The sequence below is a fragment of the Rhea pennata genome, chromosome 14 (assembly GCF_028389875.1).
Source record: "Rhea pennata isolate bPtePen1 chromosome 14, bPtePen1.pri, whole genome shotgun sequence".
In the NCBI taxonomy this organism is placed as follows: Eukaryota; Metazoa; Chordata; class Aves; order Rheiformes; family Rheidae; genus Rhea; species Rhea pennata.
The window spans coordinates 20,930,207-20,956,099 of record NC_084676.1 but is presented as its reverse complement, the minus strand read 5'-3'; the positions used below and the strand labels follow the sequence as shown (position 1 = coordinate 20,956,099).

The 25,893-nt window shown below is 52.6% G+C and overlaps 1 protein-coding gene across 4 annotated transcripts in view; it reads right to left on the bottom strand.

Moving 5' to 3' along the window:
* Positions 1 to 25,893, bottom strand: part of ARHGAP26 (Rho GTPase activating protein 26) — a 157,469-nt gene that overhangs the window by 70,957 nt on the left and 60,619 nt on the right. For all 4 annotated transcript variants that reach the window (XR_009959932.1, XM_062587664.1, XM_062587665.1 and 1 more), the window contains exons 9-11: positions 25,468 to 25,568; positions 23,242 to 23,336; positions 14,438 to 14,516 (exon numbers count right to left, since the gene is read on the bottom strand). Coding sequence is in view for 3 of the 4 variants with exons in the window: in XM_062587664.1 (XP_062443648.1) it covers positions 14,438 to 14,516; positions 23,242 to 23,336; positions 25,468 to 25,568 (275 nt within the window). In the remaining variant the exon portion in view is untranslated. The remainder of the gene's footprint in view (positions 1 to 14,437; positions 14,517 to 23,241; positions 23,337 to 25,467; positions 25,569 to 25,893) is intronic.

Sequence of the window (25,893 nt, the reverse complement as noted above, 5' to 3'; positions counted from 1 at the left end):
TAGCCAATCTTCTATAACATTTTCCACAGCACACCTTCCCTCTCCCCCTCCTAAGGTATCTAGGCACACAACACAAGACAAAGTGGAGATTTTGCTTGCAGGAAAAACTCTGTTCATCCCACATCTGGAAACTGGGGGATGATTCAGCATCAAAACCAGCTGTAGTCAGCAAGCGCGTTTTCCTACAGGAACAGTGTTTATATCACAAAAATAAAATAGAGAAAACAGGGAAGAAAATAAACAGGAGCTCCTCGGCCCGCGGCGCTGTCCGGCAGGCCTGCCCATGAAGTCCCCTTTCCCAAACGCTGTTTCCTCTCCAGTGGCAGCACCCACCCTCGAGAACTAGTTGGAGGGAACGGGGGAAGAGCTTGTGACGTCTCCTCGCTCCCGGGGACTCCTAGGAGCACGGCCTTCCTCAGGATGCCGCTCAGCCGCCAAACCCCGCGCTCCGCTGCGGCTCCCGGGAGCGGAAGCCCAGGCGCCTGAGTCGGTAATACAGACCCCACAAGCGGGGCTCAGAGCTCTGCTCTCTAGTGCACGTCCCTCATCTGCTGCCCTCCTCCAGCAAGCGTCCTCCGCCGTCCCCGGCCGACGGGACCCATCGCCCGGCTTCGCGTTCCGCTGCGAGCTGAGCAGCTACGGGGGAAATCTGTTTGCCTGCGGAGTGCTCTTCCAATTTGGTTAATTGAAACAACAGCGAGGCTGTTAATCATCAGAGATAGCTCTTTTAAAGAAAACAAAAGGAAAAGGACAGACAAGGAAACGCGGTATCTGTATGCCATCAATTGTAAAGTATGCACACACAGTAAAAAGGAAATTTCATGCAGAGGTCAACTATGCAACTATAAAACAAGGAGACACTGTCATCCTGCATCCATCTTATTAAGGACAAACCTTTCATCCTCTGTCAGTGTGTTAATCCATTAACAGCGCTCTACAACATCAAGGTTTCAACCAAGTCCCACTTCTGTGATATCCTTTCATTTTCCAAGAAAAACATTACTTTTACAAACAGGCCCTTTTCTTGTAATGCCTCAAGCCTTCCAAAGAGAGAGATTTTTCAGTGTAAGCGAAAGTCTCCAAGTCTGAAGAAAGGGCTGTAAACGGGCTCTGTGTGTAAGAGGTCCAAGAGCAACGCTCTTCCAGGCCCTCCGGGCCGTCATCTGCCCCACTGGCAAAACCACGCGCTGAGCGCAGCCAAGTCGCGCCCGGCAGCAGCGAGCCGAGCACCCGCCGGGGCCCCGGGCCCGGCCGCGGGGCCGCCGCGCAGCGCGCCCTCCGGCAGCCGGGCCGCCCGCCCGCCGCAGCCGGCCGCCGCGGAACCGCTCGTACGGAGGAGCTCTGAGGAGTCGGGGGGACCTCCAGCAACCCGCGCAGCCACCGCCCCGCTCCGTTCACGGCTCGGCACCCAGGCAAGCCTAGCTTGTGCAAAACAACAAAGCAAAGACATAATCTTCGCACAGTCTTGTGACTCGGGAAGCAGTTCTACGAAAAAAAGAAAAATACAAGAACGTTGCAGAATGCAGTAAACCGCTGAGAGTTTGCGACTGAGTTTTGCACAAGCCGGACTGCCGGTTTCAAACAATTAATTAAGCAAAACAACAGCCCATGGGGTTTTTTAAATGTGAAAAGATTTGGTAGTGCTGGCTATATTTTAACTATGCTGATGTCAAAAACTATCTAAGTTACTTTAACGATTTTTGGAGAGATTTTCAGTTTCACTATCATTTCAAAGAAAAGCTGGAACTGACTGGATCCATATGTTAGTATGACAAAAAAAGCAGCATGTTTATTAGATATGTGTGTTTTATATCCATATGCATACAAACCATTTTTCTGTTGTTAAAACACTCTGGAGGAAACTCATTTAAATCCAAAAAGCTTCTCATAAAACAAGGAGCTTCCTTCACTTTCCAGTATTATTCTCTGAAAGGGGCTAGGAAATTTCACGGAGACCGCATTTGCACGGAGGTAGGGGCCAGCGCTCCAGGCACCACGTGTGGGAATAGGCTAAGTGATAAAACGCACAAAACCGGGGCTAGGGACTAGCTTGGAGACAAAGCCCCGCGCCGCAGCGCTGCCACCGCTCACTTCGACAGCACGCGCTCGCATCCCGAGCGCATCTTCACAGCCAAAGCAGCTATACGAGCAAGCTTCAGAAGTGAAGTTAATAGAAAAAAGTACATAAGTCTAATACAAAATTTGCAGAGCTGGACACCTTAGTGTCCTAAATTCATACTGTAGGTGGTTAAATGCCCAGAACAAAATAGCTGTTTTAGGGGAAGCTACTTCTGCTCGACTTCTGCAGCATCATTTCTATCTGGAGGATTAAACAAGGCTTTTGTGACCTGGTTTAAAAAGCTCTGAGATTCATCTGTAAGTGAACCAGGAGTCTAAGTAAACAGCTTTACAGAGATTCCTGATTTATGATTACTTTGAAAATCTCCTGCAAAGTTAAATTAAAATACACCCATAAAATATTCACACTGTGTTCAGTTATTGACTCAGTATTTAAAACAATTTGACAAAGAAAAAAAAAAATCAGTCCTTCCCGGTAAAATATTTCACCAAAGCTACCTTAAGCTTTGCAGAGGAAGCAGTTTTATACAGGTCATTAGCAGGCCTGCGATCGTCATGGGTGCACTAATGAACCTCGGAAAGCAAAGCCCCCCCACTTCGCCGCCGAGCCGCTGCTGCGAAGGTGAGTTTTTCCACCTCCTCTGCAGCCCCGGGATCCCTTTCAAACCTCTGCCACCTATATTCCCCTAATTCACACCTCCGCCCTCGCGTGGACCCAACCGCGGGCAGAAGTAATGCAGACTGTACCCACCCATTCGCCCCCTCAAATCTCAATTCTCTAATTACTACCCATAAATATTTAAGCAAGAAACGTGGCTAATCAAAACATGAGCTTAACCAAAAAGCCTGCTATAGCCCCCATCCATAGCCCAGCACCATTCCTGCTTGCACGGGGAGCCAACAAGAATCTGCTTCACTGGTTTTGCAGCCCTGTGCAAAACCAATGGCACGCATGGACGTGCAAGGAGCAAACGGCTAAAACCTGACCGCCTGCGGGCTGCCTGGGATAAAACTGGAAGTTGTGGGTAACAGAAAGGAAAAAGGAAGTAGATGGGGGTTTAGGTGTGGAACTAGTAAAAGAAGATATTGAGTAATTTTATGTTTATTTCCTCATTTCAGTGTTCACACTATAGCCATAATGTCTATTAACTTCCATGATAAATTAACTACACTTTCATATTGCAATTGCATGTGTGTCTTTCATATGGCAATTGCATGTGGCAATTGCACATCCTTTGTAAGAAAACACTGCATTTGATATTCAAAGCAGTTTTGCATTTAAAATGCAAAATGGTACAACATAAGCTGTAACCCTTGGCAGCGTGACAGTGTCCACCACAGTTCCCCAAACAGGTCACATTCAGACACTGACACTAGATTTTGCCCTGAGGGCTAGGAACTAGAGAAAGGAGTTGTCCGACTTCTCAGGGGTGGGAGATAGTGGTGATTTACAGAAAGCCTTAACCATTAAGAGCATCAGCGGTCCTGTTTTGCACTCCCAGACGAAGGCTCTCCATTTGAGAAGGAAAAGACCTGTTCAGCCACCTAGTCCTTGCCCTGACATGGAAGATTCTTCCTTGCACTTCTCCTCCTAGCGTTGGGACTTACCCTTCAACCCAGACCTTCCATTTAGACTAAAGCACGCTGTCAAAACGGGCCAGTCCTGCCAGACTTCCTCGGGCTCCCTGGAGGAGTGCAATGTTTTTAAAGCAGTGAGCAATAGAAGGAAATGCTGCAATATTATGCAATTTCCTTGTGATTCATATTCAGAAATCCTCAAAACAACCATGAACAAGTTTTTCAACTTTCAGCTCAGAAGATGAACAAGCCAAAAATGTATAAATAGAAACCATTCTATGCCCTGACAATCGGTAGCCCAGCCAGCTTGCCAGCTCCCCAAGGGCAGCTCGAGAAGGCAGGGGCTGGGGCTGCTCGGACGTTCTCCCTGCGGGTTTTGGAGCCTTTCCATAAACAAAACGGGAAACGGAGGGAAAAGCGGCACAGACATCGGGGTCCAGCCAGACAGATTTGCTAAGACAAGACTTAGGCCAAAGTTATCGGGCATCGAGATCTATTCTGGAGAATTTGTTCCCAATCCTGTACAGAGAGTCAGAAGCCTGAGAAGCAGCAACCATAAGGAAAAGGTTTGGGCGAATAATCGCCGCTTGGGGGACGCAGCACCACGCTCAGGTGCTCTGAGGAAGCCAGCAAAGACGAACTCTTCGATTCACTTAGAACTTCGGTAGCGCACAAAAGTTTTCTCTGATGTCCCGTAGCAAAGAAACTGCAAGTGACAACAGATCTTGCATGCTGATCTTTGGTAGCTCAGAAAGGATTTCGAGAGAGCAAAACCCCAGTGAATTATTTAGCACATCTTCAGCTTAAAAGATAATAACGCTTTGCTTTGTTTCTTCTGCCAAATACTCCATTATTTCACAGCAATTCAAGGTGGGGGAAAAAAAGAAAGCGATAAAATTACATTTTCAAGCTTAATTTTAGCATACACAGGCAGCACATTTTCTCTGACTGCGAACAGCATAAGGAGGCACCTAATCATTTCCTTAAACCCCTGCCAGGTGCCAGTTCTTTCTCGGCCTTTTGAGAAGGGCCAGCCTGCGGGCTGCCTGCTCCTTCTGGCCAGCCACGTTATTCCTCAGTTCCACGTTCGTGCGGCAATGACTGCGTTTCCGTCCTGGATTTTCCGCGTTGCTGCTACAACGGGCCTTCGCAAGGCCAGCCAGCCCCCAGCGTGCCCCACCTGCACCCGTACGGCCCACGGGCGGTGGGGGCCGCGCGGCGGCCGGGGCCGGCAGCGACCGCTGCCGATCGCCTAGTCCGACGTGCGCTGGAGGAGGCGCCAGCCCACGCGCCGCGGAAGGCAGGGGTGGCGGGCTGGCCCGTCCCGCGCGCCGGCCTCCCGCAGCCCGGCCCAGGAAGGAAGGAAGACGGGAGGAAAGCGAGGAGCGGGAGCGGGCGAGCTCGGCGGCGGGGCTGCGGCGCCCGGCCGGAGCGGGCTGCCAGCGGAGCCCGGCGCAGGGAGCTCGCGCGCAAAGCGGCGTGTTTCCTTGCCGAACGCGGGACACCCGGCAACCTTGACGAAATCGGCCTCGTTGCTGGCTCTGCCTTATCAGCCCTGTTCTATTCCTGTCCGGGAGCCAGATTTCGTACTCGGAGCAGGATTTTCAGAGCGAGGCTTCACCGTGTTGTGGCTAGAAATAACCTCCCTTGCTCCCCGAGCTGCAGCGACAGAGACAGGAGCAGGATCTTTCCCAGCCCACGCCACGGCAAACCACCCTGCAGGGGAAGGCAGGGAAGAACATGCCTCGACTCCAAAGCAAAAGACTTGGCAGGGCAGCGCGAACCTGCTGCGAAATTCTGCTTTATGTCATCGAAGCGAGGGCTGTTCACTTGGAAGAGGGTGGCCCGGGGTCCCTGGCGGCTCTGTCCGTCCTTCCTTCCTCCCCTGCCTCCCTCCTGCCCTGCAGAGAGCTCGGGCGCCGCAGCCGGCACTGCCCCTCCTCACTTCCAGCACGGATTTCAACCTTGAACGGACGCTGAGCCGAAGCTTGATTAAAAAAATAAATAAATAAAAATCAGAGTGAGCCATCTAGGGGCTTGGATCCTCTGCACGGGTCTCGCTCCTGTGTGCCTCTGCGCTGACCTAAGTGATGGGTCTAATTAAAAACAAGCCCGCGTTTATCGCAAGCGCGGGCGTTCCCCAGGGCCGCCAGACCGAGGCCGCCGGGCGCCTCGCCAGCCGTCCGCGCCGCTCGGCTCAGCCGCGCTACGTAACCGCTGCGCGCCCTACCGAGGCAGAAAACCAGCGGGGTCGACCGACGGGAGAGCCGCCGCGGTCGCACCGCCAGCCTACCGCGTCCAAACGCCGGACGGAAACCGAGCGCCCGGCGCGGCGCGAAGGCAAACACGCGAAACAGAGGGCGGGTGGAAGGTGCAGCGCACGAGAGCGACACACCGCTCTCCCGAGCAACGCAACTGAGGGTCAGCTAGTTTAGAAAAACACATTTTTGGAATAACTAACGTGCCTAAAGCTTCACGGAGCCTGTCCACAGCGGCCGCTCGCCCGGCGCGGCGGACGGGGCAGCGCGGCGGCGGAGAGGCCAGAGCCCCGGGTAAAGCGCTCCCGGGGGCAGGACTGCCGGCGGCCGCGACGGAGGGGAGGAACGAGCCGGGATCCGCGGCCGCGGTGGGGCCGGGGCAGGGCAGCAGATCCCCGTGCAGCAGGAAACGCCGGGAGCAAGGAAAGGAAGAAATGAAGGAAGTGGTTTGTTTGACAACCGATTGTGCAAGGAACCATCTACTTCAATTTTTAATTTAGAGTGGAAAAAGTAGTCAAACACCCTACTGAAAGCGGCGGAGAGGCTTGTACCCGCACCAGGGAGCTGCTCCCTGAATTTCTGGACGATTTTTGAACCGTCTGCCTGAACAACCCTCAGCAGAGGCCAGGCCGCCTCGCCCCGGGCCCAGGCGAAGGCAGAGCCGGCACGCTCGGCACGACGCCCCCGCGGCGGGGACGCCCCAGCCCTCGCTCCCCCGCGGGCATCGGCCCGCGAGGCGACGAGCCGGGGCTGCGCCGCGGCACGCCGAGTCCTCGCTCACGAAGCCAGGCGCCCGTCCTCCGTTTCCCAAGCACGAGCCAAGGGACGGCGACGAGGACAAGCCTCCCAGGAGGGGCTGACGCTGCAGGCGCAGGCAGCTGAGGCAGTGGGGAGGGAGGGCGCTTTTCTGCCTTTAACATCGCAAATGCTTGTCAGTATTTTCTCCTGTTTGCAACCCAAACAGTCTGTTAAACAAAGGACAAAAACCTCACAGCTTGAAGCAGCCATGATTTTGGCTTATAAAGCTATCAAAATCTGAAGCAGCATTTATTGGAGCCATACCTAAAAGCCTGAAGTCAAGGCTTAGGACCTCACCGAAGTAAGTGAACAAAACAAAGGTCAGTTTTTTTCATTAAGTGAACGAAACAAAATAGAAGCTTACAATCTTAGTGTAAAGTTATCACCCATAGGCTTAAAACAAGTTATAAAAGGGGAGAGGAAAAACGAGGGAGCAGCGCCGAGAGCGTGTGATACCAAACCAGCATGCAACACAACGCGTTATCCGCCAGTCCGAAAGCCTGCGCTGATTCTCCGAGGCTCCCCTTTTACCACCTCGTCCCCAAAGAGAAGGACCCAAAAACCAACCAGCTTTTTGGCAAAGCAACTGCAGCAACTGCTGGAACTGGGGGATGCAAAAAAGCCGGGCGGGAACGCTCCTGGGCCCACGTGGGCCACGGGCTCTCCACTGTTTGACGCAAGCACCAGCAGAGAGGTGCTCGTACGTGACATCCCTCCACCAAGACAAAGGCGCCGCCGCCACGGACGTCTCGGCTGCTCCAGGCGGGAGCGAGTGCAGCCTGACGGCCGCGCGGTTCAGGGAGGGTTCACTAAGCAGCCTGGGCCAGGAGGGCAGATGGGAGGCACAGGGAGAAGCGAACAATAGAAACGGGGGGATCAGAGGGGGGGAAAGGCTCCATCCAGTAAAGACAGATGGTGGGATGGAGAAACAACTGGAGGAGCCAGGTCCTGGAAACTAGAGCAGAAAGAAAGAACGTGCTATAAGCAAGCAAACCCAGAGAGGATGAAGGCCATGAAAACCTGCAAGATAAAACATAAGCAACAACCCACCTTTCTCTGGAAGGCCCAGTGAAACACATTTGTGGATGGGATGGGACTGGGAGCAGGAAGAGGAGCACGGAAAGGGTTGCAAGGAAAAAGCAGCAGGGAGCAAGCCCTTGGGAGCACCGGACAAGCACAGGCAGCGAGCGTTCCCCGCAGCCCGCCCGCTCGCTCCCCGGGCAAGGGGAAGCCAGTCGAAAGAAGACCAGCTGCAGTTAAAGAAATTGTGGATGAAGATTTTTCTATCATCTCTAATAATTCAATTTCTCAGTTGCTGCCAGTCTGAGGCTCAATTTACAGCCAGCATTCTCGCAGAAAAACACTGCTGATATTATTGATAACTTGAGTGATTAGTCCCTGAGCCCCTGCCTGATCTTGATGTAGCAGCAGCTGTAAATACTGCATCCTAAGCATAAATCATCGGCCCTCGTCTCAGTCAAAGAGGGTTTTAAAGCATTGCTGGAAACAGTCAGATGCGCTGGTAATGAGTGCAGTATAAAAACCAATATAGAGCAGGCAAGTGACCTCTGAGGAGCCAGAGATAAAATGAATTAAAACGATAAAACAGATTTGCAGCTTCCAGTTAGTTATGCTGGAATACGAGAAGGCTGGGAATTGGTGGAGCTGGTATCCAGCCGTCCCTGCACGGCGTCTCGGGCGCTGTGATTGAAGCCCGTCAAGTTAATTTATTTTTTGAATGAGCCAAAATGACAGGAATGCCGAGGCTGAAAGCACTGGATTGAGTTCAAAAGACATCATTTCCACTGGGAAATTAATCTCTCACCATTTTGTATAATTAGACAAGGAAAATGAAAAACAATTTTGGGAAGAATTCCCAGCAGCAGTATGCGGGGAGGAGGCGGGAGGAGAGGGCGCGCTGCGCCGGGCAGGAACGCGCGGCTGGGCTCTGCGTGTCCTTGGGGCTTTGCTACGAAAACGCCGCGTTGCGTTTCCCCAGCAGAAAGGGCGAAGGAGCCGCGGCCCCGCCGAACGCCCGCGCGCCGGCGAGAGCCGGAGCGGGGAGCGGGCCGGCGGCGTGGCGCGGGGAGAGCCGCCGCCGGGCCCATCCCGCGGGACGGGACGGGACGGGACGGGACGGGCTCCGGCGGCGCGGCCCGGCAGAGCGCTCGCCCCGCTTCGGCCGCGAGCCGGCACCCGCCGGCCGCCAGCGACGGGCTCGCGGAGAGCAGGGGCGATCCCGGGGGAAACCCTGGCGCGGAGAAGCGCTCCGCCGGCGCTCACGTCTCAGACTGAAAAGTCGCTCCCAGACCCATCAGTTTTCCATTTTCCAAAACACACTTAAACCCAAAACGGGGAGAACGCCCGCCCGAGCCCGGGCGCTGCCGAGCCGCGTTCACGGGGCGGCGCGGCCCCGGCCCGGCTTCTCGCAGCCCCGGCCACCAGCCCGACGCTGCTGCTCCCCCGGGCACAAGTGCGATGAGCGGGCTGGTCTCAGCTTGCCATCTAGTGGAGAGCGGCCCCCACGACATCCCAGCGCCCCGGGTCCCTCTCCATTTTGTGCTGTCCTCCGGGAAAAACCCTCGCACGGCAACGCGGAGCAGCCGCGCGGGAGCGGCGGCTGCCCCGTCCCACCCGGACCGCGGGCCGGGCCGGGCACGCTCCCGCGCCCCGGCGCACGGCCCTCGCCGGCGGCGTTGGGGAAGGGGACGAGCAAAAGGCGAGTGGTCTCCGCGAGACGTCTCGCTGCCCCCGTGCCCTGCAGAAGGGGCCTGACGGCGACGGCGCCTGCGCTGAGCGCGGCTCCGGCGCTCGCCCGGGCGCTTGCAGGCGACGACCCACTCGGCCCGCGCCACCGAGAACACGGCGCTCGGGCAGGAACACCCCTGCCCGCCTTCGGCACCGCAGGAAGGCCAGCGAGGGCTTCTGCCTCTCCAGGACGCCTCAAAGATCATTTAAGCGCCTTTGTGGATCTTGCCCTCTGGGCTCCCACTAACTCGGCTCTGACCCGGAGAGCCCAGCACTGGCGAGCGCCATCGCCTCTGCGCCAGGGCCCAGCCCTGCTTGGAAGGGGACCAGCGAGTCCCCGGCACCCAGCGCACAAGCACCAGGGCCACGGTCACCACCCCGAGCGGTCCCAGCCTCTACCTGCACGAGGCGGGCCGGAGCCCGCGGAAGCAACGGGAGGGGAGAGCCCGGAGAGCACGTCGGGGGGGAAACGTCTACGAACGGGACGTGCGCAAACCGGGGCAGCTGGAGCGCCGAGGGAAGGCGTCAGAGCAGCGAGATCCTCCAGAAGGGGAGCAGAAACCCCATCTGCCTCGCAGAGGATGGAGCCTCGTCACCAGGGACTCAGTCACACGACTGGTCCCTCCCAGCCCACCGTGCCCGACTTCTGCAAGGTCCCAGGACAACGTCCTGAGCCTCTGCACCGCTGCCTCTCTACGCAACGACCACCCTCCAGCCTCCCAGCACACCTGAGGGACCCATTCCTGCCCTTACAACCCTACGGAGTACACTAAGGAATTGTAGGGGGGTGAGGGGATCAAAGAAGGGAAGGGGAGAGCAGCCGTGGTGTGTCTGCATTTCAGATCTGCCTCCTCCCCGGAGAGGGCACGAAACATGGGTCGGAGCTGGCTGTCCCGTCCCCACTGATGGTGCATTCAGCTTCTCAGAGTTAGCAAAACCAGCCCCTATGTGAAATGCTTGCTCCATTTTTATAGACTTGTATTGCTTTAAAGAATAGAAAAGCAAAACAAAACAAATCGAGCAAAGGGCAGCACGATGCGAGTGCCAAAACAGCACTGCTCAGAGCCCAGCCATGTCTTATTCCCTCCGTCAGGGTCTCAGGATGTTGCATTTGCCATTTAACACTAACTTCTCCAGCACTAATCAAGGCTATGGACGATGGATTAATACAGCTTACAGGGACACGATCTAATATGCTTCATATTCTTAACCCTCTGCCTACTCCTATATTGCTGGGCTCATTTTTCGTTGATAAACATTCTTCGGCTCCGAACGCTTCCAAAAACTAGTACACACGTCTGCTTGTGCTGACGTGAGAATCATTCCCAAAATACCGATCTGCTTGGAAGGCAATCGCTGCGATCGCTCTCGGGGCTGGCGTGCGTGCTCGCTGCAGACTTGGCATGCAAAGCCACCAGCTCAAACGCTTATCTTGTTCGGTTCTTTGCCACAAAGCAAACAGCCTAATTTGTGCCTCTCTTGATCCCACAAACTACCCCAGCAGCCCCATGAGCCAACACAACTGTTCTTGACTCAGGCTCTAACAAGGTTTCAGGATCACCCTGGGCTCCACCACATACGTTTACAAAATGCATCACCAGGGCAGGGGGGACATTGGAAACTTATCCTGAATAATTTGACGAAAATGAGTGCAACTGCTCTGTTACGGAGCTAACATTTTCTCCTGTTTCCAGCCTCTAACATAGAAGAGAAAAACAAAGTTAACACAGGGTTTTGAGCCAAATTAATAACAAGTGGTAAGAGTTAACAGACTGATGATAGCTATCTGGAGACTGCTTTGACTGTAAGATATATAATAAATCTTTTCAAGTTGTGACAAATGTCTTGGCTAATGTAGTCCACATTCTATGTTTAGATCTTACTAAAACGTAATGCAACATTTGGTTTTAGTTTTTAAATTATAATTAAGAAACAAACTCCAGTCCACTTTAATCTAGCGCCTGAGCTTACCATAAAATTGCAGTCCCCAGCATGCCAATTTTTCCCACACTCCATGTCCTGATCAACGAAGAGAGACACATTCTTTCCAGTAGGATTTTTTTTTTTTTTGGTTACAAAAATATATTCAAAGCCTAGAATGGATAATTCTAGGAGTGCAAAGGTTACATCCCTGTCTATTGCTCAAGGAAATCTCTGCAGAGTAGGTAACACCTCACACCCTCATGCTGTGAGATAAGAACCCAAACAAAAGAGACCAAAAACGTGATTTCCTGCAACTCTTGGTGGAGCAAGGAGGATAACTGAGGACAAGGAGCTACCCTGCCTGTCAACACACACCAGCTTCCTCACTAAAATGCCTCTTGGATCCGTTTCCACCTGGGCTTCATTCCCAGGGGCTCCCGTGCCACACCTGGAAGGCCAGCTTTGAATGCTTTTAGCATTTAAATGCCCCGAGGTACTGCATGAATGAGTAGCAACATCCCTTGATGTGCTGGATGAGCAAGCTACTCGATGCTGATGGGCATGATAGGGGAGAAACACTGATGGGCACGACCAGAGAAACGCGCAGGCGGCAGCGTGAGGACCTGTGCAGTTTTGAACTAGTTCACCTAACCAGCTTCTGAAACAGGCTCATCCAGGCAGTCCCGCAGCTGTTGCTTCACAGCACCTTTCGCACGTACAGCACTTCACAAACAAGCGAAAAAAATCCAGCCTCCGACCAGAGGCGGTTGCAACTCACTGGCCGCACTTCTGCAACCCGATCCCGACAGACAGGCCCTGCTATTGTGCCAAATCCTGACAAAATCAGTTGATCAAAATGCAACTGAGTGCTTGTGTTCATGCAGCTGCAATTGCAGGGGACTGTGTTTCACATCCTTACCACAACATTCTTCAGTGGCGGTGAGGCAATGGGAAGTAGGTGAACAGACTAAAGGAGGACAACTCTTAATTTAGATTACACACAAAAATGTGCAAGGATGCACACTTTGTCACTGAAGAAAAAAGAAAATATTGTCCTGTCTGTAGGTGCCACCATAGATGCCAAGTAGGGCTTGGTTTAAGAGGGAAAAAGATAGCTCACATGCAGGAGCTGGAGGGGTTGGTATGACTTGCACAGGAGTATCTCCCCAGGGCTGCCCCAGGAAAAGGCCACCTGGGCGAGAGCCAAGGTCTAGAAGGCTGACTGCTGAGCAAGGGTTCCTTTTCAACAAACATTAGAGAAAGAAAGTCAGGGTTGTCCTTAGTTCTTGGTATGCAGCACCAATTCAGGTTCATTTTTGCCTCTATGTACGCAGCTCCCACCATGCCTGTTCTTGGAAATGGTATGTGTCCGTAGATGCAGCTGAGTGACCTTGTCCCAGCAGCACAGCTGCGCAGCAGGGAGGGATCAGCACAGCAGAGAGGTGTGATTAGCATCACTGGCAGGTCCATGCTACGTGGCATGTATCCTCCTAGGGAGCAGGGCTTACCTGTATGGAGGAGGAGGAAAGGCTCCAGGGCACCTGAGAGCAGCCTTCCTACAAGGAGGCACCAGGACAGAGCCTGGCTCCTGACAGCAGGGCACGATGAGAGGACAAGAGATAACGGGCATAGATTGAAACTAGAGAAAGTCAGGCTGGATATCTGGAGAAAGTCCTCTACAGGAGGATGGACAAGTAACCGAGAGAGACTCTGCAGGCTCCTTCCATGGGCGTTTTGAACACCCAACTGGATACAGCTCTGAGAAACCTGTTTTGAGTAGGAAGTTGGACGCAAAATCTCCCAACATACCTTTCCACCTGAATTAATCTATGAATCTGTGGTTCAAAGCTGAAGACCTGATAGCAGTCCATAGAGAAATGCTTTACCTGCAAACACTGCAGCACCTTCAAACTTGCATTGCCTTTCAGACCTCTGAACCGCTGCAGATGATTCAAAGGTGAGCTACTTGACTAACAACAGCATGTGCCTGAAAACATGCACTGGACAATCCATGTGTCGCTTTGGTGTAACAAACAGCTTTTTTTGACAAACACTTCAGTGGACTAGCCTGGGGGGTCTGCTCAAATCAGGACCAGCCTGTGGCAGTGGGGCTGCTTCGGGCCAGGACAGCCCGATCTCCTTGCCGGCTCTCAGCTGATCACCAGGGCTTGACTTCAGCCCTGGAGAACAGACACTTAATCCAAAAACGTATAGACTGTCCCATAACAACTCTGGCTGCTCCAACTATCCACAAAGTTTCTCTTTGCATCCTGCTACGCTTCTGGCCACGCCAAGGCACTGGGGCCCCCAGGCTGACCTCAGGCTGTGCTCAAGGGCTGCTCCTCGGGTTTGTGCTTGCTGCCACTGCACCACCGACCTCTCAGAAAGGATCCGAGATCCCATCGCCGACACATGGCACCCACAGCAAAACATGTCAGAAGGAGCCTGTTCAGAATCAGAGCTCTTCAAACTGGGCGAGAGCACGTGCATACACAGGAAAACCCCTCCGGATTGCCTGAAAGCCTCCCTGTTCCCTGCCAGCGCCCAGGAGGCCGGCGCAGCTTTGGTGCAGCAGGAGCAGGCACAGGAACGCGGAGGCTGTCACCGAGTCAGAGGGAAGTGGGCTGCGCGCCCCAGCTCACACTAAATCTGCAATACTCTGCAAGACCCAGAAACCGCTGCCAGATGATTTGCAGGACTCAAAAAAAGCCCTGGAAATCTACAACGTATTTTCTTCCACTGCTCTTTTTGCCATATTTTCCTTTTAGCATAGCAGAGCACAGCAACATGTTTGTGCTGGCTAAGCCTGCCCTCCTCCTTTCCACCGCACCTTCGAGCAATCCAAGCACAGGAGATACAGTATTACCTCAAATATTTAACCAAGGGATTAAACTATTCTCTTGGCAGATTGTGTGAGCTGCCCCACGGATACAGTTCTCACACCGGCTGGCAGGCGCCGCGTGACAGGCTGCTTTGCAGCAAACAATCTGCCCCGGGCTAGGAAAAGCTCTCCGCATTCCTCTCCAACAGTTTTCACTAGTATTTCTGCTCACCGGTTCCCGGCCGTCCATCGCCTCCATCCAAAGCCTTCGGTCCTCTTCGGAGAGCGCCTGCATGGTGATCACGCCAGGCCTGCAGAGAGAAAGGGAACACCGTCAGGGAACTGCAGGAAGGAAAACAAGGGCGGCAAAGACAAAACTCCCAGGAGAGAGACACCAGGAGAAGGCGACCTCTCTCCTAGCCGAGCTGGCAGCACGGGGGCTGATCCCCATCGAGCCTTTCCACGGATGTCCCTGCAGGTCCTAACCCGGATCAATAAACAAGCAGACGATGCCCCGAGAATCAACCTGCGTTTCAAGGGTGTCTTTAGAGCAAGGGACGCTGGATGTCAAGCTCTTCCTCTGAGTTTTGCCCAGGCAGCTCATCTGCTGGGGCCAGCCACATTCGTATCGGGGCAGGGGAACGCCACGCGCGAACCAAACAGGCTCCAAGGGCCCATCCCCACACGCGCTTCCCCCAGCCCCAGCAGCCAGCTTGCAGCAGGCACCTGCAGCTGCAGAAAGAATTTCATAAATACGGGGCATAAATACCTTTATCCCCGAGACGATCATGCCAGCCTAACAACCCCATTTCCCCAACCTCAGCCGTATGCCAAGATTACTGTACAGCAGTGCTAATGCAGCTCCATGTCCTTTACAGAGTTAAAACTTACTTATTTACTCTGCCTAAGGTCATGATGGTCTTAAAGCAGAGACTATTTGCACGCTCCCAGCTTCAGGCACAACCGTGCATGTGCGCAACAGAGGAACTGTGCTGCGGACAGCGAAAGCCAGCGACACTTTCCTGCAGGTCCTGAACGGCCTGACAATCTACTCTGCCTCATCTGGGTATAAGCTGTCACGCTTTCCATCCCAGATATCACAGTTTCTCTCGCAGCCAAGAAGTACAAAAGACAAAAAGCCTGGCGAGCAGGGCTGTGGGTCTCCGCGGGGTGGAGGCCGGTGCTCCCGGGCTCCGGAGAAGCAGCCGCCGCCGGCCTCATTGGGATTCCAGGCAGCTCCCGCGGAGGGACTGCCGCGCCGCTCTCACAAAACCCAGGGACGGGGCATCGGCCTCGATCGCGGCGAGATGGCCCAGAGAGCAAACCAACCGGGGTTTCTGTTTTGTTTGTTTGGTTTACTTCTTCTGCTTCCTTTCAAGTTATTTTCAGATGCGTTAGCACCGCAGCGCAGCTATTTCTACGTGAGGGAAGCGGGCAGAATCCCTGGCAACGGGGAAACGCAGGCACAGCAAGAGGAACTGCAAGACTCCAACGTGATCAGAAATGTTTATCAGGGCTCTCTTTGCAGGAATACTTGTGGGTTTTCATCCATCAAAAGGATTAGAGCAGAGAACTTCTGACACTGCAGTTTCCATCCCCGGCAAAGCTCAAGGAATTCCAGAAGAGCAGCAGAAACCCAATCTGGAGGATAACTGCTTGCTGGGCACGAGGCTGCTCATGGTGCAAGAGGGGGGTGAGCAATTCGACTTCAGGAGCAGCCAGCAACCTACAGATAGTGTTCAGCAGAGCACGTAGCTCTTTTTGGTACTAAGTCCTCAACAACAGATAAGGTCTGGGAGGGTTGATTCAGCAGGAGAACGTAAGCTGCAGTAACGCTCTCTGCAAAAGCTGTTCGGTCCTTGATAAGAGCTGATCCTCTCTCAAAAAATAAAACATTAACAGAGGCTCTCCTACTCACGGTTTTGACCTGTTTTCTACTATATGTGTGGCACATACGGACAAGGAACAATGAATTAAGCCCTGTTCTTAATTTTACTCCCCAAGCAAATAGGCAGTTTACATACTGCACATACAAGAGAGCTTAACACAGTTTAACCAGTAGAAGCAGTATGTTCGGGCTTGCAAGCAGCTTATGTCCAAGTAAACCAGACATAATGTATTTGATCTTCACTAATCCCATTGGTGAGTCAGTCAATACTCACCAGCTTAGTGGTTTGGAAGTTTACTCATTTTGAAGGGAAGAGGAAACCACTTAACCATCACCCCATTTGAGAAAGAAAATGTTCAGCATCCAATGCCAAACGTTTTCAAAACACCGAACAAGGCTCCTCGTTGCGCAGAGACAAAGCGATTCGGAAGAGACGGCGGTGCCTAAGGAAGCGCAGCGGCACTCACGCCGGCGGCCGAGGGCTCCCGCCCAGCTGGAACGGGACGGCTCTTCCTCGGGGGACCAGAGACCCCAGCTGCGCTCTCGCCGGACTAGAGCTTCACGCTGAGTTTAAAGCAAGCTGCTACTTAAGGAACAGGTATCCCAGCTGGACAGCGCTGGAAAGGCTCTAGCTGCGCTAGGGAGATACGCAGCAAGGAAACATGCGGATTTCTGCCTCTTAAGCTGCAACAGTAAAACATTAAGAAATTTAAACCGTTCAGTTGGGGTAAACCTGATACTGGACTCTCATATAAGCAACAAGGTCCTAGAAGGACAATACTGATAGCTCATGTGCCAGGTTCTCACACACACCAGTCAAAAAGGTGATAAAATGAAAACGTTTGTTCCGCCTTTGCGCAGATACCAGCTCTTCAGGCTTCACTTCAAAGTCAGACTTATTTAATAGCATGAGGGGAGAGGCTGTGAAACTGAATTAAAAACCCATTTACATCGCAAATGGCATTGCACTTCCTCCCACAGCCTTCATTTGCCAAAGCGGCCGCTGCAGCACTTCGCTGCGCAGAACAGTTTTCCTGGTTGTGATGCATTTCAAATGCACCCCACACATCACGCTTCCTTCGGTTTTTGTCTGGATAATGCCACAGGGTACCACATGCTTAACACTCAGGTAGGACGTCTGCAGCTAAAACAACGTCCTGCTCATACCAGCAACGTGCGGCTGCATTCAGCTCTCGCTGGCTGCAGCCAGCTTCATCTTCACGGGCTTTCCGTAAAGATCAGCAGCCTCCAAGGGTGGCTCCTCAGATTTTGGGTATCTCAGTAGTTCAAGTGCAGAGCCTGGGACGAGGAAGATTTCTCAGAGGATCTTCTCAGACTTCCCTTCGCAAAAGACCAACAGTATTTATCCACTTCTGCTCCTTGACCTAACGTACTGGTGTTTCTGAACGCTGGAGCTCGCCTACACTGCACCTGCTGGCAGCGTCCATGCCTGGCGAGGCAGGCACAGCCTGGCAGGACGGCTCACCGAGGGAGCCCTGACACGGCCCGGGGCCGGGCACCAGGACCCCGGGGTGGAGCCGAAGCCCAAAATACACAAACACCAACTCTCGTGACAAAGAGCACGAAGAGCCTGCTGACTCATTACCCGACGCTGCATCAGACATTGGAGCCTTTAGACACTGCAAACCCTATGCCTTATTCTGGGATGCATGGGAATAAATAAGGGAATTTTGTCATCAGAAGAAAACAAGTTCTGAACTGAATGGATGTGCAGGAGCATGAGACAGGTCAGAGCATGGCAAATGTGGTGCAAGAAAGCATATTTTCAGCATTTTTCAATATGAAAATTAAAGAGATTTTTCCATATGAGACCAAACAGGAAATTTGAATTTTCTTAATATTTCAACTCTTGTGAGTGACAGCCTGCATTTAAGAAGCTATGAGTAAGCATGCAGCGAAAATGAAAAAGTCTGATAGCTTTTTCTGCTTCCAGAAAAACAAACAAATAATGAAAGCAGTAGAAGCAGATAAGAACTTTCAACTCCTGTAGCAGCTTATCAAACCGAGACAATCTAAACTGCTGAATGAAAACGTAAGAACAGGTTATCAACAGCCTCGAAGGCCGAGCGGAGCTGCGCGCGCGGAGGAGGAGTTTTCAGGTCTGCTCGGAGCGGAGCAGCGCACCCACGCGCTGCTGGGCCAGCCCGAGACGAGACCCCGCAGCCACGGGCGCTCCTCCAGGCAGCAGCGCCCAGACACGGCCCCAGCGCACGGGGCGGACGGAAGGAGGAAAGAAAAGCTGAGGACGAGGAGGGACTTCACTCCCGAATTCAGGGAGTCTCCCCTGTGCATCATACACAGGGAAGCTTCATCTCCCTCCACGCCGGAAACGCTCTCCCAGTGACCGCAGAGGACAGCTGAAAGCCCTGCTCTGAAAGGCGCAGCGCCGAGGCTGTTCCTGCGCGGGGGCCCGCTCCGACACGCGGCTCCCCGAGCCCACGGAGCGGGGAGGGAGCCGGCTACATTACCTCATTGCTGCGGGAGAGCGAAACCCCACGGATCTCTTTGTTTAAAAGGTCACTGGAAACGCGACACCAGCGAAGGAACAAGTACAAACTGTATCGCACGTGATGTGCCGGGGATCACCGCAGCTCGCCGGGCAGGAGGGCGTGGGAAGGCGAGGCGGAGGCGGCGCGGCCGCGGCAGCCCCGCGAAGCCCCCAGCCCGCGTGGAAGCGGAGGCTGCGCCTCCCGGCAGCCGGGGCTGGGCAGGAAGGCAACGCGGCCGGCCGTGAAGCGCGTACCCGGAGCGGGGCCGCCGCCGCAAACCGCCCGGCCGCCGGGAACGCCCGCGACGGGCGCAGCGCAGCCGACCCGGCGCACCGCTCGCGGCGAGCGAGCCCTCGAGAAGCCCCACGCCAGCCACGGTACCTGGCGAGCAGGGAGCCAGCCAGAGAAGTGGTGTCACGTGGACAGCCTTACTACCTTCAGGAATGACTAAGAGAACAAACCCTAAAAATACTGAATACTTCCAACTCCCATAAAAGCCAATCGGTATCAGAAGCGCTTCGCTTGCGGCCCAGAGCAACGACCTACCTTATCCCAAATTACAAAGCCTTTGTCATCAACTGAACGAAATCCTCCTCCTCGGGCTCATTTTGTAAGACCCTGGCTGTCATCCCCGCGTACCTTGTTTCTAAGATTGATTCAGTGTGCAGAGACCACAAGTAAGTTCAGTTAGAAAAAAGGGCCTTAACAGTACAACTGCACTATCCACTGGACGAGGAAAAGTATTTCAGCCAGAGACTGGAACACCATTCTGGGGGCCAACCTCGCTATAAAACACATAGTGTATTCTGACAAAAGTGTTAAAATATTCTCTTCCCACAGAGAAAATCAGAGCTATTTGCAAATACAGCATTAGGAGTTTCTTACTCCCTCTCACACATACATGTATCACAGCTCTTTAGTCTTCAGCACGAGGAACTCTGGAGTCTGCTCCTTATCAGACCGCAGCAAAAGGAAGCAACGGTCTAACTACAGATCAGGCTCAGGTTTTTCTATTCCTTAGTGCTGAATTATTTTTAAGAGGAGAAAAGCCAGATTCTTTTTTTCCTCTCCTTTCATTAAGCTGACAATAGTTTCTCTGGGCATTATTTAAGAAGGTGCAAGTCTGCACTCCGCACCACGTGTCCACCCGTTTCCCGAAATGCAACGCTGACAACGAGTCGATTTTTGTGCTGATGACAGAACGTAACGTGGGAAGAAAGAGCCGAGGCTGCCACCCCTAGGCTGTGCTGCACATTCGTGATGCTACGTCAGCAGCCCAACGCCGAGATTATACGATATCCCTTCTCCTCGTGCGTATCCTAAAACACCTTTACAATGCAGTACGGACAGAATTCGAAGAAACTTCATGGCAATAGGTGATAAAAATATTTAAGCAGAAAGTGAAATTTCCTCTTATGTACTTATATATGTACGTATAGCTCTATACTTACATGGCTGTTAGCACTGGATTTGATACGTAAGCAAATCACAGTTATGCAGATGTTTTATACTGCCAGTGCTACCGTGAGACAGCGGTATAGCCCCCAGCCTGAGCCCAGCAGCGCCTTCTTCCTCCTCTTGCCCTGGTTAGCAAGACTGGCGCAACCCACCAGGCCGCAACAGAACAGACTAACAGCCAAGCGGGCCTGGGCATCGAGAGCTTAACACTGTTTAAATAAAAGCGCTTTAGGAAAGGACGGGAAGGAGATGACTTTGCCTTGTCCCCGTGGCACTGAGGCACGAGGGTACCTCGCTGAAAGTCACAGAGCAAATCCGCGGCAGAGCCAGGCGCCGCGGACCTGCTGCCGCGCACGACCGGGGACGCCCGCTGCGGGTGGCAGAGGAACAGCATCAAGGACTCCTCCGGACTGCGCCGGAGCACTGCGGGACACGCTCTGGACACGGAGGCCGGGAGGCAGCGACATGCCCCTGTCCCGTACGGCTGGAGGCATCTCGGGGCTCTGCGTGCGGCGCAGCCCCAGGTTGCCTGTGTTCAATGTGCTGCTCTGGAGGGGCCCCCAGCAGAGCGCCAAGAGGAGCCAGCCCAGGGGAGGCATTTGGAACGACACCAAGGGGATTCGCAAGCTGAAACCTGCCGAAACCCGCAGCAGCGCAGCAATGCCCTCGTCCTCGCTGAGGAAGGCGCACCAGGAGTCCAGCGTAGTCTTACTCATGCTCTACACGTATTTTGGAGGTGACAACCCGATTCAAGAGTCCATTGCAAGCAAGAGATGTGTACAGAAAAAACCTTCTGCTCTCTTAGTCCATCTACTTCCAAGCCAGCTGTTTGAAAGGCACTGCTCACCTCCCCCTCCCGTAACAAATGCAGACGGTAGTCTCAAAAGCACCGTGCTCTCCTGTTTTGACTAATTTTTGTCTTTAAGTTGCATACAAAAATAAAGGAGAAAATTGTTGCAAGTCAAAACACAGTACATGTGTGCTACAGACAAGCACCTTGGGGGGTTGTTTGCTTAATCATATTCAGACTTCCTCCATGGGGCTGAAAAACAAGACACCAAGTTGCTAACTCCTCTATTGCTGGAGACAACCAAAAAGCTGCATGGCAACCCCCACCCTCCAAACATCCCAGCCCCAAGCTAGAAGCTCATGGCCCCAAACGAGCCTCCTGCATCCTACGGAAACAGGCGCGTGGACGATGCTCCAGCTAGCCCCGGCTCAAAGACGGTCCGTCGCTTGTGGTCAGCAGGCGTCGGGGAAGAGGCGCTCGGCGGCACGCGCGAAGCCAGGCCAGTGCTGGGGGGGCCGTGCGCACCCACGCGCTGCCAAGCCCTGGTAACTGCCCCGCTGGCAGGCGAAGCCTTCCTCGGTGCAGAGTGCTTTGGCAAACGGGCCAGGTGAGCAACGCCAGCCGAGGTGAGGGTGATCTCCAGCAATCTGGGGGTGTCCGACCGTCACCACGGACCTCCCGACACGCGGGCGCTCGCCTGCCGTGGGACGAAGGGGTGGCCACGCTGCTCCTGGCTACAGCAAAACTGCTTTACTCTTACTCTCTTTCAACTCCTTCAGGAAGCTCCATTATTTTATACAACTAATGACAAATTTTGGTAACAAAAATATGCAGAGAGTTGCCTGCACACTGGGGGGAAAAGCAGCCTTTCCGTGCGTGTTTGCTGTTCTAGCTGTGCCCTGGGGCAGGGGGAATCTCTCGCAGCAGGAGTGTGTGCATGGAACGAGGTAAAAGAGCAATTTCTCAGGTTTCCCTTCTTTGCCGCTCCCTGCCATTATTTACATTTAGCAGGCATGTTTCTGGAGGAGCCTCTTGATCCTGTGCCCAACAGGCTCCAGACATCAAGGGAGGTTCAGCTGCCTCTGAACACACTGCAGAAGAAAACTATTGTGGTGGCTGGCTTCTCCTCCTCCTCCTCCCAGTTTTATTTTGATTTTCACATTAAAAAAGGAATCTCCTCTGGGCATAAGAAAAAAGTCCTCATGTCAGCAGAAATACTGCAGCCTTCTGGAGAGGAGAGAGCAGCTACCAGTGGAGGGAGGCAGCCTCGGGATTAGCCCCACACAGGCCACTTATCACCTCCTCATCACAGGCAGGCCTTAACCACCCTAAACCCCTTTTTGCCCTAGGCTAGCAGTGAAAAATGCTGTCATGGAAATGCTGCGGAAGCATGGGCTGGACAGGGAAAGGTAATGCAGATTATTCTAATTGAACACATTTATTTTGCTGAACCTGGTTTTACTGAGACCCTACGAGCATCTGCACAGAGGCCGGCGAAGGGGAGAGAGGAGGGCGGAAAGCTGACAGACACACAACTGCCAGGGCACAGATAGCTGGTGATTTTGGAGCATGCTTTTGTAAACCATGTAAACTTCCTGCAGCAAGAAAGATATGAGACAATGACTAATACCACTGAGAATAGCAACCCTAGTTTTGTTTTCCTGCTTATAAATGTAAGCTATGTGTGATGCTAATTAGACATGATAACAGGCTCTCATTCCTAGGCACTATAGATTAAATCCACACATACATCTGGCTCAGTTGCTAAGCGGTACATCATGTAAGAAAGCATTTTCTCTTGCAAGAAAAAGAAGCAAATTTAAAGTGCTAGGAGATGCAAGCTGGACTTCCATTATCAGCCATCCACAGTGAACCAGCAATAGCCAGTCTAGCACAAAAGCTGAAGTTATTTGAACACATACCCAATGCTGAAAGAGGTGTCATATCCCTGCCAAGACACATGCAGGGCGTCCTTTCCACACTTATGACCATTTACCTTACATGGTCAGAGTCTGCAAAAGCGTTAAAACGCTATTAAAGTTAGAGAGACTTGAGTAAACTCAGCACCTTGTAAAATGAAGCACTAACTCAATATATTGCGAGCACCTGGCTAGAAACACCAAAGAGAAGTATGTTTCCACAGACTAATGGTTTCCATTCGCGGAGGGTGCGACTAAAGGGCAAGACAAACACTACTGAAATCGCCTGAGAACTGTCCAGGAAAGCCAGCTAAACACGAGCGCAATGTTGAGCGGGGTGCAGCTTGTGCAACTCTGCCCGTGAGCACGCAGGTGCCTCTCGGCACCCCAGGTAAGGCACCTGCAGGGAAGGTGAGGACTGCACCCGCCAAGGCTGCGATGCCCTGTGTCAGCTCAGCTCGAGCCACTCACCGGTCCACCGCTTCCACATCAAAGCAAAATCTCTTCTCAATTGAGTCAGTTTTCCGTCGTGTGCAAGATTTGAGGATAACGGCTTCATCTTCTCCCTGCAAAGACACAAAATTTTATATTTGGCTGAGAACAATCAACCATATGCCTGTCCTCAGCACCCACTGTGCTTTCACAAGTTCAAACTGGAGAAGAGGTCTGCCAACATGAGCAAATCCTCACCTGCTAAAAATACAAGTTAATATTATCTGAAATGAGGACTTGTCCTTTTACTCTTGCAAATGGGTTTCATCCAAAACCTTTAAAAGGAATCTTTCTTTCTGAATGCACACAATAAAATTACTAAATCGTATACATTAAGCATCCCATGACCCATGCTTCAGGCTGCCAGGGAGTGCTGAACCACAATTTTGGGGCAAGTCAATTTTATTTTCCATTGCTTACAGCATTATCACAGATCTGGCTGTCAGTTTTCAGCCCAGAGCTGGCTGCATTTTTGGCAGCATTCTGTACACGAGCACTCTTAAGGGGAGCAAATATGTCTTAAAATGTTTATTATATAACAAAGCAATAGCAAAACCATTCTCCCATCCAGGCATCGGCATCCAAGTTGTACTGGATTTCCACATGCCCAGCAGTGACTTGCCAATATCTGTGTACACTGCTGTCCTCTGCTGGACAAAATCTCAGCTCAGTCCCTGCGAGTACGGAGAATTCTCCTTTTGCAGTTTTAAAAATCCACTGATGACTCAATAGAAAATAAATTTCTGAATGAGTTCCTGGAGAGGGCCATTTTTCTGTGCTTTCTGAGCTGCTCATAATGACACCTTGGCTGACCACTCTGTTCCCTGACATCATCATTTTCCTGGAAACGTATTTAGAGACACAGAATAGGCCCAGAAAGGAAGATTTTGGAGAGCTCTTTGCAAGGCTCCTACCTACGGCAGCAACATGGCTACCTGCTCCTGGCTCCGCAGGCGCCGGCTATGCTGGCGTGGGGCGGCTGTCCAGGAGCCGAAGTCTCCGTCTGGTATTCAAAGAACGCCACGTTTTTAAACCGACTAATATCCGGCTCCAGCCGCAGCCCGAGGCGGTTTTGCGAGAGGCTGGTAACCCGCAGCGCCCTTTGCGGTTCGAGCGCAGCAGTTACCTCCTGCAGCCCTAGGTCACGTGCTGCTTGCCACCAGCTGCGGGCAGATCCCCAAAACACCCGGGGTTTCGGGAGGCCACATAGCACCCGGGGCTCTCACCGGGGCTCCAGAGCAGTCGCTGGCCCGGGCTGCAAACACACTGGTGCCTATGGACATCAGTGTAGGGTAACTCTCGCTGATGCCCCATTCACAGCAGAGATGCGGCTCTCCTGTAGCTCACGCCTGGAAGCTGACAGCCACAAACCCTATGCAAAGCCCTGCACAAAGAGCCACCCGGTCTGTTCTTGGGACTGCAGGCAGGAGCCTCCCCGCAGCAGGCTCCCACACCAGGCACCAGCGACGGCCACCCGGTCGAGCGGGATCCCCAGCATCTGCTGCTGTGCCGTGAAAATGAAATAATTGTACTGGTCAAGCCACAAAGGTTGTGGAAGGAAAAAAATTATAGATTCTCTTCTCTGGAATCCTAGAATAGGAACCAGGGACTGGAAATCAGAAGTTTGTGGAGTTGGGGCAGCATGGGTGTACACAGTTGACTCTGTGCAGATCCCACCCTCCTTTCTTTTTCTTCCAAAAGCAGAAAGTCCAGTCTCAGCCCAGAGGCAGCTGTTGTAAACTCACCGTTACAAATAACTGTGTGTAGAGACAGGCCTGGAATACAGAGCTAGAGCAATTCTTGCATGCATGGGAGCATAAAATAGTGCTATGTCTAAAGGGCACTGCTTGCTCAGGAAACTAGCTCTTCTGTGAGGAGAGCTGACAGTTTCCCAGAGAATTTTTTTCTTTACAAGGCGCAAAGTTCACTCCCCATGTGGCACTCGCTCAGCCTGGAATGAATTTGACCCAGTTCACTTGCATTTTTGTCACCTTGCTAAAAATGGTTTCAGTCTGAGCTTGACAGAGAAAGAAGAGAAAGAGATCACTAGAGAGTTCATCAGGGCTGGAGGGTGAATGGTTTCCAGAGCTTGTCAGCAGGCTTCATTTGCAATCTTCCTTGGAGGAAGAGACAAGCACACCAAAGACCTCTCCCTGCCTGAGCTGTTCATAACTGTGTACAATCCTGCTGTGTAAAAACACTCACCCCTTTTCCTCCAGATTTCTGGTCAAATGGTACCATCGTGATCTTCTTTGATTCCCTCTGATATGTACAATAATGCTTCACCCAGGAAGTCCCAAAGTGACCTGCAAAGTAAATTAGTTTTTTATTCACAGAAACCATACAGTTTTAGTGCACTCCCATCAATAACCTGAAACAATCATTGACACCTTGATAACAATCATTTAACGTAACTATTGTCTCTATGGTTCTTGTTGTACTTTACAAGTGCAATAAGCATTACTGTCCCCATTTTGATCAGGGGAAAGCTGAAAGAGAGTTTATCAATCACTGATCGTGATTCACAAGGAGAACCTGGCTCCCAGCTCATATCTTAATATCCCACCAGCTGAGCCAATCTCTTGCAGAGACTTCATAGCTTGCTAAATGAGCCTTCCCCTCCTGTGCCCT